Source organism: Indicator indicator, chromosome 7 (genome assembly GCF_027791375.1).
Source record: "Indicator indicator isolate 239-I01 chromosome 7, UM_Iind_1.1, whole genome shotgun sequence".
Lineage (NCBI taxonomy): Eukaryota > Metazoa > Chordata > Aves > Piciformes > Indicatoridae > Indicator > Indicator indicator.
The window spans coordinates 31749959-31764689 of record NC_072016.1 but is presented as its reverse complement, the minus strand read 5'-3'; the positions used below and the strand labels follow the sequence as shown (position 1 = coordinate 31764689).

At 42.1% G+C, this 14731-nt stretch overlaps 1 protein-coding gene across 1 annotated transcript in view; it reads left to right on the top strand.

Annotated features, from left to right (window-relative positions):
* The first annotated feature begins 1510 nt into the window (after positions 1 to 1510).
* CTBP2 (C-terminal binding protein 2) overlaps positions 1511 to 14731 on the top strand; it is a 66317-nt gene continuing 53096 nt past the window's right edge. Inside the window, exon 1 of the mRNA XM_054382077.1 lies at positions 1511 to 1568. Within this exon, the coding sequence (XP_054238052.1) occupies positions 1511 to 1568 (58 nt within the window). The remainder of the gene's footprint in view (positions 1569 to 14731) is intronic.

The following is a 14731-nucleotide window of genomic DNA, read 5'->3' as shown; positions in this document are numbered from 1 at the left end:
ACTACAGATACTGCCCAAGGTCAACTTTTGGGGTCAGTTTGAATGAGTGGCACCAAGTCTGTAGCTATTGCTGGCTTTTCAGAATCGATTTTTTTTTTTTTTTAAACGCTTTCTAGTACTTTGTAGGCAGAGTGTGTGAGTCTTTTCACCATAATAGAGGTGGCCACTCAGGAGAGGATTTTTTGCTGTACTTATGTTCATGTCTTCCTCTTCCTTCACTCCCCTTGCAAAGTCTCTGAAAAAGTGGTGTTGTTTTGCTTTGTTTCTGGAAATGATAGCTTTCCACTGATCCTGCTCTTTTGGTGCTTTTAAGTGGGCTTAAAAGGGTGGTGGATGGCTGGAAGAGGAAACCCTGGAAGATTTCCTCAGGATCATCTACCTTCACCTTAAAATATGAAAGGATATTGCATTACTGGTAGTACAGCATAACTTGGTAAAAAATTAGTGCATGTAGTGGTGAATTGTTTGAATTCAGTCGTCAGCATGAGGTCTGTGTCTCATATGTCCTGATTTATGAGTACTGTGATGGAACTTGCTGTGAAAAAATCACACCTGGATTTTACAACAAAGCTGCTGGGTCAAAGTGCCACAATGGCATATTTGGGCTCTGCATCTTGAGCTCAGTTCAGAACATTCAGTCATTCAACAATCCTTTGACTGTCTGTAGAAACAAAAGCATCAGACCTGAGAGAATACTTTTAGGATCTTCCTCTGCATCACCAAGATGCAGATGCCTGCAGCTTCTCTCTCTGTGTAGAGCATTTCCTATAAATCAGCCACACATACATTTTATGAATTGTGTTATTTCATCAGCATTTAAAAGCATGTGTGCTAGAGTTGGCACCTCTGGCACCCAACATTTAATGTTAGCCCTTCAAGTATGAAGGCAAAGACAGACTATGATGACAGCTGGAATATGTGTCAAGGTCTAGTTGCAAATTCAAGGGCTATCAATGACTTTTACAGGGCAAAGCTTAAATGAGACATGGAAATGGTTGGGGTGTATGTGTGTGTGTGTGAAAGTACTGGCAGAGCAAAAGCTACCTTCCCTTTTTTTATAAGCTACCTTCCCTTTTCTTTATATACTCTCTAACAATCTTGCAGCGTCTGTGAGCCTACAAAATAGCTTAATGGGTTTTATCTGCTAGGAATAGATTTTCAAGACAGAAATAAAACTGGGAAGGCTGAACAGCACTTCGGCAGTTCTCCTGTACGATGCTGTTTTCTCTAATCAAGGGGAAGATCCAAGGGACTGTGAACCTGACTTGCAGTGTAAGATGTGTCACCAGTGGGATGATGTAAGCACTGAACTCACAGCTGTCCTTTAGGAAGCTGTTCTGCTGCTGGGGACAGGCAGGTCTCACCTGATGTTCTGGAAATCCTCATGAACCCTTCTGTTTCTCTGCAGGATTGACAGTGGCGGTATGCTCGCCGATTCCTGTGGATTCTCCTGAGTTCCTGGGGCACCGCTTTGCTTTTTGAGTCAGAAAGTTGCAAGCTATCATCAAGAATGGCACTGGTGGATAAACACAAAGTCAAGCGGCAGCGGCTGGACAGAATTTGTGAAGGTAGGAGTATGCTCCAGTTTTTTCCATAGAAGCTGACAGATGGTTAAGGTAGAATATCTCATTTCTCCTTGTTTCTTACAGTATTTAGACATAAAGAGATCCAGATCCAGGACTAGATCCTCTCTTCTGGCTCAAAATACAGTCATACTGTCACTGAAATATTGGGAAAGGGGTATATTGGTTACTTACCTGAAAGTCATCTGTAGTCCTGTGAATAGGACAAAATCTTGTCCTTTTCATCTAACCTCTACTGAAATGATCTAGTCAGTCCCAGTTTGAAATGTAACCTACATTTATACTGTCTTTAGAAAAATATTGTGCTCTGTTGAATGTGCTGCTTTCTTGAGATCTCCTCTGACTGGAGAGAGACCTAGGACACAGGGATGGTGCCATGGCTCTTCCTTCCCTTCCCACTCTGAGATGCCAGTTACAGTGTCCAGCACAAGTGTCACCCAGAGGGTTGAAAGTGGAAGCTCTCCTGTAATATTAACTATCATCTTATTAGAAATAGATGGGAAATGTAAAAGTTGTTTTGGGGAGTATTTTCTATGGTTTGGGGCATACTGTTGGGACAGCTTTTCTTTCACTGGTGTGATGATGAAGCAGACTTGCTGTAAATAATTTTTTTTATTAATGGTATGTTTATCTCAGAGATGACTTATACCTTGTACTTCAATTTTCAGCAGAAAAAGGTTTTAGGTAACGTTTGCTGTTGCGTCTCACATAGTTACTTATGCTAGAAATCAAGTGATGGCCCACAAGCTCTCACTTTTTGGCGTGCACTCTGATAATTCTGTGCAGACCAACACTCCTGCAAGTTCCACCACCAGCACTAAGAGCAGAACAGACTGGGAAGAATATCTTATGTCTCTTGAGGAGTTTCCAAGTTCATCTGCTCTTAAGGATGTGGGAAGTGACCCAGAGGGTAACAATTCGCAGCCAACAAAGTGAAATAAATTTTATTCATGGGTAAAAGCACAAAGCTCATGGGGGATTGTACCATGTCCATTTGAGCCAAATGCAGGGGACTTTGTGGGAGTGCCTAGTGAGGGTTAAATGCTGATGAACAGGACAGGGTGTATTTTGCCTTGATATTTGTGTGTTACATATTCCTTACTCTAGCATGCCAAGGTAATGTTCCTTTGCTGTTGCCTTAAACTGATTACAGAATTATTTTGTTTGGAAAAGACCTCTAAAATTTAAGGGCTAGGAGGAGGATAAAGGGTCTGGAGCATCTGTCTTATGGGGGAAGGCTAAGAGACCTGGGGCTGTTTATTCTGGAAAAGAGAAGATTGAGAGAGGATCTTCTTAATGTTTATAAATATCTGAAGGGTGGGTGTCAAGAAGAAGGTACTAGTCTGTTTTCAGTGGTATCCTGTGATGGGACACAAAGCAATGGATACAAAGTAGAACACTAATAATGGATACAAGGAGGATACAAAGTAGGAAGTTCCACTTCAACATCAGGAAAAACTTCTTTACTGTGAGGATGATGGAGCACTGGAACAGGCTGCTGAGAGAGGTTGTGGAGTCTCCTTCTCTAGAGTCTTCCCAGACCTATCTGGATGCATTCCTGTGTGACCTGCCCTAGGTGATCCTGCTTTGGCAGGGGAATTACACTTGATGATCTCCAGAGGTCCCTTCCAACCCCTACCATTCTGTGGTTCTATAAAGATCACCAATTTCAACCACTAAATTACTTCACTATTAATTTTGGTCTGTTGATTTTGAAGGTGGGAACACAAAGCAGAGAAGATGAGAGTTAGGAAGGGAGTATTCAGGGTATGCTGCAGTGTGGAGCTGCATATTTCTCCTCTTGAATGTCATAAACACTCAGGTGTAGTACGCTATCTCATCTTCAAAATGTTCTTTGAACTTGACTTAAAAGAGTTGTATCAGCTGAGCCTGAATTTTCAAAAGCTGCCTTCCCGGTTTGATGTTTACTATCAGATCTGGTTGCTAAGTGTACAAGAAATTCAAAAGGATTGCACGACAAACCTGCTAACAGAGCTTTAGATGTGATTGAAGTCTAGATTATTTTCCTCTGATATAGGAGCTTTTTTCTTCTTTCTTGGTCAAAAGATATTATTTTCTAATCTGTAAAGGTGCCGAAGATGTAACTTCTGTAAGCATACTTTGTCATTTGCCACTTGCTTGGTGATTTGACTGAAATGATGGCGTTTGCCATTGTAAGATGCATTCATGTTGTATTTATAAATGGCAGATGAGGACTGAGTGTCAGCAACGTTCTGAAAATTACCTTGGAAAATGCAGAAGGTTTAGGATTTGCCAAAATACAAGACCAGTAGGACAGCAGATTCCATCCTGGTGTCTCTGATGGCTGTTTTTTATTACAGGCTCGTAATCTTGGATTAAAGCACAATAAAGCACTGAAGGGGGGCCAGTCTAGCTGCTGCGAAAACATGCTTTGAGAAAAATGAGCATTTCTCTTGGGTTCTCATGAAAGGTATATGGAGAAATTAGTGAAAGATTATGAGAAATGAGAGGACTGCTTCAGGAGATTGAGGAGAGGGATCTTTGCTAACAGGATGGTGTTCAGGGAGAAGAATCTCTACTGCTCCATCAAGCCAGTACTACATGGTCCAAAGAAGTTGATTTTTGTGAGTTCCTGTTCTGTGTAACTACTTGTGCAGCTTTTGTCTTTAAATAAGTGGATAGGATGCAAAACTAGATTTTCCTGATAAAAATTCCAATGTTTGGTAGTAGGTAGGCGGATTTTTGTGCTTTTTATTAAATTGTGTGTACTGTAGCATCCCCTTTACAAGTCACAACACAAGCCCTTGGAGAGTTTGCTTAAAAGAGACTGAATTCCACGCAGCAGGATGGTAGCAGGTCTGGAGGTGAAATGTCCTCAGGCTACATGTTGTAATCACTATTCATACTGCAAGAAGTGTTCTCCGTATTTCCTCTAGGAATTACTGAAAACATAGTCCCATGTTGAGGCAAATAGCCTACAAACTGTGGCAGTACTAAAAGAGTACATTAAGAAGCTACAGTGTTTGTATTACTCTGTTAAACATGCATCTAGCATGGAAAAAGCATCCAAGCCATACAGGGGGGTGGTACCCTTCCAAAAGCTGGATCGTAGCTTTTATAGGCAGGTTTGTGAGTGTTCCAGGAAGAAAAACAGGTCAGTCTCATTGCATTACTCAGCTTGACCAGTTCCTCTGGTGTTTTTTTCTTTTTCTTTTCATATAGAGTTATGACATCTTTGTATGATGGTGTTTCTTTTTGCTCTAAGCAGGATGTTTTGAAGAGATGAGTTTTTTTTACGAGGTAACAGATTTTACTCTATAGAAAAACATGGGTGGGATAAAGGTCCAAACTTGAGGAGATAAAGGAATTTTAGGGCAATGGCCTGCAAGAGAGACATTTAGAGTAGTCTGTTAAGAATTAAGCAGATTTGTGAAGCCTGCCCAAAGGGAGCAAAGTCGTAGTATGCTTGCAGTGATCTTGGCTTACCCATTTATTTCTTCTCTGGTTGTCCCAGAGAGCTTGGGTGCCTGTGCTGTAATTGGATCCATGTGGGTGGAAAGATGTACCCACTGAATGACTGGGGCTTTTGAGAATAGTATATGCAGAGTGGTTTACATAATTCCTGTTTGTGGAATTGTGTCTAATTGCATAGCGGGTCAAAATATGCTTTAGAGGTGGAGTTGCTGGTGCTGTGTTTAGTTAGACTTGTCCAGCACCCCCTGGTGCAGATCCTGTTCCCATTGGCTTGTAATTTTGCCACATTTAAAATTTGTTTGAGCTGAAATTTTCCATTCCGTTTCACCTCGGGGTAAATTTTTAAAAAGTTCCAGCAAAAGCTGTGGAGCTGTGTGTGAGTGGGAGATGGGCAGGGATCTTGGGTTTGCTGTGTTTGAAACAAAGCAGAGCTGCAAGCCTGCAGCCATGCATCCTGGAAGCCATGGTACCTGCTTGCTTTGTTTGGATAAAATGTCTGAATTTTGTGGCAGAGTTGCTGTGCTGTCAGGAGTGTGCCTGTGAGTGTTGCCAATTTTGTTGCAATTTCTTGGCCTTTGATCAAAATGAAGGAAGCGCAGCTAATGCAGCCGAAAGTTGTCATGGACTCTGGGATGCTCCCCTGGGAGCAGAGGTGGTGGGTGTGAGGTGGAGACCTCTTCTAGAGCCTGCAAAGGAGGAGCAGAAGGGTTCAGTGAAGATGAACTCAGGCTACAAGTGCCTCTCTCTACAAGAAGGACACTGAGGTGCTGGAATGTGTCCAAAGGACAACAAAGCTGTGAGGGGTCTAGAGCACAAAGTCTTGTGAGGCATGGCTGAGAGAATTGGGGTTGTTTATTAGCTTGGAGCAAAGGAGGCTGATAGGAGACCTCTACAACTCCCTAAAAGGAGGTTGGAGTGAGGTGGGAGTCAATCTCTTCTCCCAAGTAGCATGCAACAGGACAAGAGGAAATGGCCTCAGGTTGCACAGGAGGAGATTCACATTGGACATTAGGAAAAACTTCTTCCCCAAAAGGGCTTTTAAGCCCTGGAAGACACTGCCCAGGGAAGTGGTGGTGACTCGATCCCTGGAGGGTTTTAAAGTACATGTAGATGTGGTGCTAAGAGATTGTTTAGTGGTACTCTTGGCAGTCTTAAGTTTAATGGTTGGACTTGATGATCTTAAAGGTCTTTTCCAACCAAAATGATTTTGGTTTCTATGATGGTCTCCAACTGCAGGTATGTGTGTTATTTCTCCTTGTCTTCTAAACTTGGCAGTTTCCTTTTGCTCTTCCTCAGTTGTCCCAGCCTCCTCTGCCACTATCCGGGCAGCATAAAGTCAGTGAAACTCCAGGTTGAGGAGAAGTCATGGCATGCCCTGCTAAGATGACAGAAGGTGAGATGTGCAGTATTACTGATAGGCTTAAGGGAAGGTTCAGCAGCAGAACACAGCTGCAGACATTGTGTCCCTGGCTGTGCAGCACCCGGGTCAAGGTGGCTTGTTGCTGTGTGTGACTCTTACAGCAGCAATTTCAAACCATCAGCAGTGATAACCCTGAGGGCAGAAGCTCACTTGCCTTTCATTTAGGAAATAACAACTGAGAGATCAGGTGTAATCTCTTCTGTGATACCTCTGGCAGAACAAGGTATGCAGTGTTGCCTCAAGGAAACCCCAAGCTCAAAAGACCATGGGACTCCTGGCACATGGCATCCATCACTCCCTTGGGACTCTGGTGCTCACTAACAGCATTCCTGTGCAAGGAAATAGTTTGAAGCCTCGCTTCTGCTGTCCAGCCTGCTGATTGCTCATCTGTTATTTATCCTGTGCTTCTCTGAATACAGTATTTAAAGTATTACATAATACTGGGAGATGGACAGGGAGCAGCCTTCTACAGTTGCTGGCAGTGTCTTTGGGAGCAGCCTGGCTGGGAAGCCAGAGGAGAAGGTGCTATGGCAGTGTACAAGACAGTGTTGTCATTTTCTCATGAAACGTAGAAACTCAATGAGAACAAAGTAGTGGTGGTGGCACATCCAGCATACAGGATGGCAGTGTCTTTGTGTGTACAGTGTGAATTTCCCAACACTGCTGAATTCTTCTCTGATGATCCCAGGTGTTACCTCTGCTCCCTACCATTGCTGCTGTGCTAGCCTGCTGCCTTCAACTCTAGCTCTAGGAAATTTTAATTCCTGGCCTTATAGGTTAAAGTTTGCCCTGACATTTATGAGTCAGTTGAGCTTTCAACACATGCCCCAAAAGTGGCAGCCCTGAGATGAACAAGAAGCACAGAGAAAAAAAATAATTGCAAGGCCAAGTGAGCACAGACATCTTCTGATAAAGTTTTTGCTTTAAGATTATCATCATCTAGTGGCAAATCACGTCCTTGCCTGTCAGTTTGTGCTACCAAGGCTGTCTGTGCTTTGCAGAATAGCAGAACTGTTTGCAGTGCCAAACAAATCATATTCTTTGTTTCCTTTCAGGTCCTTTGATATGTCTAACAGCTGATAAATGCCAGCACAGTCACATAATACTTCTCAGTGCTTAATGCGCAGGTCTCTAGGCTTTTTGACTTGTATTCTGAGTGGCATCTGAGCGTCTTCTTTGTATGAGGCTTCTCTGGTGCTACCCATAATTAATGTTTCAGTAGGAATTCCTCAGATAGTTACCTTCCAGTCTCTATAGATCCTGTGTGACCTGGACATATCCTACATACCCTTGTTTATCAGCAGCAGTGGGACACCATCATGGATGCTGATGCCTCTTGGATAGGTCTGAGCCCTTTGAAATAGTAGTTCATGTTGAAAACCTTGAGTAAACACCTTCCCATGTGACACCGGTGGTTTTCTCTCCATTCTCATGCCTCCCTATTGATTTTGTGCTTATTCAAAGAAAAGGAACAAAAGCCCTTGAGCAGTGCAGTTGTATTTTCAGACTGAAGCAGGAAACTCAAGATGAACTAGGAAACACCTTTGTTCCCCCAATGGCCAGTTTGGTCGATTCCTTGTTGCTTGTTTGTTTGTAGTCATATCTGCTGGTTGCTGGGTTTTGACGAAGCCCTCATTGAGGAAGGTGTCTGCTCTGAAAAGTTCACAGCATGGAGCACCTGATGGTTAAAACAAAGTACATATGGTCTGAAAAGGGCTGATGTCAGCAAGCGCTGCTTGGAGCAAAATACATGCATCATGCAGCAGTCAGGAGACAATGTGACCCTAGTGCTGGACATCCATGAATGTGTCTGATCATCTCTCTGTATTACTGAGCTGGGAGACTCTCCCAGCTGCAGCTGCTGAACCATCTACAACAATACATCTAGAGATTTTCTGATGGGTAAATGGTCTGAGCTTCTTGCTGAAGGTCCAGCAGGATGCAAGGGTGGTGATGAGGAGTATGACATGAGTGAAGAAGGTGGGAGAAGGGTGGTAGCACAGGTGAGAGCGTAAAGCTGGCTCATCTTTTTGCAAACACAGTAAGGGGGGGGGGGGGGAGGGGAAGGTGTGGGGTGGTGGTGTCCATGAATTGCAGGAGGGAATTGAAGGAAGGAAAGGAAGATTTCATCATCAACAAAGTTATCTCAGCTGTAGCTGCATGAGGCCATCTTGAGACACTTCAAGAATGGACAGAAACTGTGTATTCCACACTTCCACCTGTGATGGAAATCACTGCAAACCATATCCAGTAATATTTGGATAAATACAATAATGCCAGGTACTCTGGTAAATATCAACCTAGATCTATGGCAGAGGTGCTTTTTACCTTCTGTTTATTTTGGTTTCTCATCTGTAAAAGTATACTTAATATTCACACTGTCAATCATTATTTTTGGTGCATTTTCTTATCATAAAAAACCCAAACCAACCCTCACTAAAAGTGCCCTGAAGAACTGCAATGGTTTTGGCTTTTTAGCAGTACTTCAACAGTGTGTCATTGAGGTCTGGGTTCATATACCACCACCAGCAGTACATGGAACAGGTTCTAACTCAAAAACTGCAGTCGATTTGGGCTGAAAAAGAGAGGGCCCGTGCTCATGGAAGCAGATAGGAAAATGTAGTTTAAAACTGCAAGGCTTTCAAAATGAGAGCTGTACAAGCAACCTGAGTTCTGGCACCCTCTCGTTTTACAGATCTTAGTGTTTTGTTAACGTGGTATTGTGTAGGAAGTGAGGGGTTCTAAGACATCATGGTACATGTAATCCTAGAAAATGGGTGGTTTCCATGCTCAGCATCTCTCTTCCAGCTCATTGCATGTCTGAGGGTCTCAGGAGGGACTGGGCAGCTCTGGAATGTGGCTGCCTCCAGTTCTTGCTCTGTTGTATATCATAACAGTGGCCAAAATGACTACGTTTGACATTTGGGTGGAGGAATTTTCCTCCGTTCTTGCAAATGTGAATGCCAAGTAGCATCTGATAATACTTATTTTTACTGCTTAGAAATAGAATCTTATTATCTCAGGAAATTCTTATCAGCACTAGTCATTTGATGAGAAACAATGAGTTAAAGATGATATCGAGTGTGGAATAAACCACTTGTCCTAAGTAAAAGTGACTTATTTAGAATAAATACAGACTTTTAATTTTTTTTTCTAATGGATTTGAGTTTCTTTGTTCTATGAATATAAAACACAGTACAAGGATTCCACCCCTTCCCCCCCACCCCCAGTAAAGCTTTTTATACTTTTTTTAAAAGTTTCCACCTCAAAGCACATAAACTATTAGGCTTTTAGGGAAGAATTGCTTACCACATTTCACCTAGAGAAAAGGCAGAGTTATATTTTCATATCCTCTGTATGGCACCCTGTGCCGATTTATACTAACTGAGGAGCTGTCTGGCTGTTCCTAATGTTTTGCCTTTATGAAGGTTTAAAAAAAAACACTTCAAAATCTGGATTCTACCTCATTTTACCAATGTGGGCAGTGAAAAGTGTGCCATCCAACAGTGCTCTTAACAACCATCTCACTGATTGAGACATAGCAAGTTTGGGAGTTACTGATCATTAATAGGTTTTATTAAATTTTAAGATCTTTTAAAAATAGGACAGGATCCTAGGGATGAAGAAATTTAAAGCAACTTTACTGGGTTCACAGACATTATTTAAGCTTATTGAACTTAGCAGGCACAAGCCAGAACCCAGGGTGTTCCATCTGAGCATAAAGCCTCTTCCCTGTGAGGGTGGCAAAGCACTGGAACATGCTGCCCAGAGAGGTTGTGGAGTCTCCTTCTCTGGAGAGATTCCAAGACCACCTGCATTTGATCCTGGGCATCCTGCTCTGCTGGGTGAGTGGACTAGACGATCTCCAGAGGTCCCTTCCAATTCCCACCATTTTGTGATTCTGTGACTTCAGTCCATGATTCTCAAACCTTTTGCTGTGCTGAATCCAGAATTCTATTTTTGAACAGCTTCTGTTTTGTGATGGAGGTATCTTGCAGCTGATATCTACACATATGCATGGAGGCATTGGCTGCTCAAGTAGTCTTCCAGCTCTGTGTAGGTTCTTTCTCTGTACATATGCAGTCCATCTCCTGTGATGTGCCACAAGAGGATAGACATGACAGAGATGTAGGACTTGAGCCAGATATGAAGCCAACCTGACAAAATCCCCCAGGCATCTGGTAAAGAGTAAGACACATTTAGATAGGTTACAGACAAAATTTCCGTCGATGTGGCATGCAGCTTTTTTTGGTGATGGGTATGTGGCTCAAGCTATTGCAAGAAGGAGGGCTCCCCTTTCCATGAGACTTCAGTCTTATATGTACAGAAACAGGAAAAAATACTTTGGTTGCATTCCCCTTGCGTTTAAGCCCCCGTTCATGGTAACTTAATAGTATCTAACTCTTCATTCTGCTTTGTATTTTTCCATTTTCCAATCTTAAGGTTCTGTGTAACATGCTTTATAACTTCATGTCATTAATTAAGAAACAATTACAGCTGATGACTTCAATACCATCAACTTAATTTTCATCCATACCACATTTCCCATTTAAATGAACTGGTTTAGGGATTAACATGGTGTCAGCATATCGGGTTTTTTCTCCTTACTCTAAATCCTTCCCTGCATTTAAAGATTACTCAGAAAAATGGTAATATCCCTGGAATATACAAGAAGAAGCTGCGTTAAAGGGTTGTTGGAGCAGCAGCTTCAGGACAACCCTGTCGCCTATTCCCAAGCTCTGGAGTTTGGGAGCACTGCAGAATCTGCCTCCAACATGCAGGGGGAGGAAGTTGGCTGCTTTACCTCTTCCAAATATCTGATGGGAAATGATTGGTCCTTGGGAACAGATGAGAACAGGATGGATTTTCCTTCAAAATGCCAGAAAAAACTCACATCGAACTCCTGAGGGAGAATCTTTCAAAGAGTGAGGAGGTTTGGATCTGGAGTAGACTTTTAGGTTTGATTCTGATTCGAGTGAATGTTTACTAGTAAATACTTTGACAGGAGTAGAACATCTGGCTATGCTAAAATAAAACTGCAGGGGAACACATTACACAACTTCTCTTTTAGATTTTTTGGTATCCACAAACAGATGTAATGGATCGAAGTGCCAAAACAGTAAAGGCTTTGATTATGTTTTTTATATCTGAGAGTTTTCTTCAAAGAGCAAGTTGGTTGTGCATTTTTGTTGCCTTAACATTGAATGACATCGATCATTTCTCACTGATACTCTTATATAGCCCATTAGCTTGACACTATTCATTTGTTTTGTCTTTATTTGTTTTTTCAGATTTTTTTTTTGGGGGGGTGGGGTTGGGTGTTTTTTTGTTTGTTTGTTTGTTTGTTTTAAACAAAACACTCTCTGCTGCCATCTAGCACCTCAAAACTTACTAATGAATAGCTTCAGGTCACTAAACAGCCTGCAGTTATAGATGGACATCCAGTTTTGAGAGGTAACAGCAAATGAACCTAAGGAAGGGACACAGAGCTGGCAGCTTCATCCTTGGGGTCATCCCCATCTGAGAGCAGCCATCTCCATAAACATCCCTTTGGATACTGAAGGACCACAGTAAGACCTACCTACCAATGTGGCACCTCCACACTTGATAGTTTGATTTGATTATTGCAATACAAAATGCCAGTCTTTCAGAAAAGCAATGCATACTTTTTTTTTTTTTTTTTTTTTTTTTAGCTAAAGGAATGTTTCCTCCTGTTTGGTTTTGGTTTTCATCTGAGTCTGCAAGGGAAGTACATTTTTCAAGCTCTTGGCATCATTCAGGGGAAGGAAGGCAGAGAGACACCCTGAACCCCAGGCTGTTTGTCTCCTCAGGACTGTGTTAGAATCTAGTAATTAATTATTTTTTATGCAAAGCCCAGGCATGCCTGGCAGAGTTCAGAATTACAATATAGATTCGTTTAACAACGGATTTCTCTGCTGCTTTCTGGGACAGATATAATTCCCATGCTTTTCATTACCCATGGTATTTAAATCTTGGTCCTGAATTCTTATTAAAAATGATGAGATTTGACCTCAAAGTCTAATACCCAGTTTTGGAGACAAGGTGCTTGATGTGATTTCTAGAGGATTATTTTTAAGAGCATTCATAGATTAGATCTTTGTGAGCAGTTGAGGGATGTGCCCAGTGAACCTTGTCTACTGGCTTTTAGGCTGCCATTCAGCATCCAGATTGATTTTCATTTTGTAGTCCTTGAAAGTGATGTAGAGATATATCAGATCTGATATGTTTATTCTCCCTTTGTTTATGCAGGAACGTGACAACGGTGTTTCTCCTAACTTTTATTGTATTCTCCCCATCCTTGAAGGCAAAATTGTTTGAGTGAAGTTTCAAGAGCTTGCAGGGCTTGTTCCAATGGTTCAAAGGCTGTTTTACAGCTGGCCTTCTTGGTTTTAACTGCAAGTGTATTTTAGATGATTGATAGATTCCTGCATTTGTTACCTGCACTCTGATTTTCATCCTGGACAGCAAACCACCAGGGCTTTGCCAGGGAAGCAGGATAACATGAGGTGGACAAGTTACCCTGTGTTTATCAGGGTGCTTCTGTGCATAACTTATTCTGGAATACCTACATGTTAATTGGAGGTAGTGAAGCATGGATGAAATATCTCTAGCCAGAGAGCTGCTGGCATGTGGTGGTGATAGGAGGCACAGCAGTGTCTTCCCAGGAGGGTAGAAAGGAGCCTGTCTCCTACTCCAAACTTCTTCTGAGCAGAAATATTCATGGAAAAGCAGTGAAGAGGCAAGCAGCCAGGTCCACAGCGATCAAGTAAAAGGTCACTGTAGTTACATTACATGCAATACCTCTGTTCACCTTCTGAGCACACCACCAGTGATGTGAGTGGAAGAGTCTTTGCATCCTCTTGTCACTTTGATGGGTGAAATTTTGGGGAGTTTGGGAAGTTACTCAGAATGACACTGCAATTACTGTGTTAGCAGTTCTGAGAGTAAATACCTGCTTTATTTGGTGTGGGAGGCAGGCTCCTTCACGGTGCCTCCACATCTATTTAGGTACGATGTTGACCTTTTATTTCCAGTATTCATGTGCCCGTGTGTATGTAGCCAGCAGGAACAGCAATTAAACCCAGTCACAGATTCCAGTTTGTGAGTAACATTTAGAGGCAGCGTGCGCTGGTGCCTTCCTGTAGCTTGCAATGCACGTGAGCCAACATTATGGTGCATTTATGTCCCAGCACTAGGGGTTGAGTCACAAATGGATGTAAGCTTTTGTTTTTTGCTTTAAAATAATCAAAATACAGAGTTACAGAAGGCAATGATTGTTTAATAATGGGCTGATCTGAAGCATGTTTTGTTGTATCATACCAAGTTGGTATTTGAGAGTGTTTTGTTGAAGTTACAAAGCATCTATGGTTTTGGTTTGGAAATTGGTAAAAGCATGTGGCATGGCTTCAAGCACTGAGTGCTTTCAGATGCTGTTCTGTTCCTTTGATTATTGAAAATGATTCCAACACAATCCTGCTAATTTTCTCTTTGTACTCCTCTAATTTCAGGAAACTGTTAGAAAGTCCATCTAGGCAGAGTGCTTATTGCCACTGCGAGAGAGATTTTCACAGAGCCAAATTTTAGCAAATGCAGTAGTTTCCAAGGATTTGGAACATTTTCTTCCTGCTTTTCTTCTCTCCTTTTCTATGCATGCGTGTGTGTATCCGTTACTCTCACACACATTATTCATTATTCCTTTTCCTCTCCATAGCATGCGTGGTATATAGCACAGCATAGTTTAGCAGCCCCTCATTTCTGCTTTCCTGACATCCTGCAAGCCAATGTTCAGAAAATGCTCCTCAAGCTTTGGGGATTATTAAGCACAATCACACACAGTCCTTGAAAGCCCAGAAGTGAAGGCAGAAGCATTTATCCTACTGGTAGTTTTGTACCTGAAAACATATGACAAACACTGATTAATCCTAACACCATCTGAATGTGATAGGTGTGCATTATTACATCCCTCTTGATGGATGGGGCATCTGTGAGTAAGAAGTAATTTGCTCCCTGACAGTGGCAGAGAGAAGTATAAAGGCTGGGTGTCCTGATACCTACTTTCTCCATTAACACAAGGTATATTTGTTCTCTAGAGGATTTTTCACTACCAGCAGTTGGATTCCTTTGCCTTTAAAAGAGAAATTGCCTTTCCAGTGCTGATGCACCTTACAGTTTTTGCCAGAAATGACATTTGGCATATTCACTATGTTGTTTCAATTCCTCTCTCTCCCAGAAGGAAATGATTTGGGAGAAA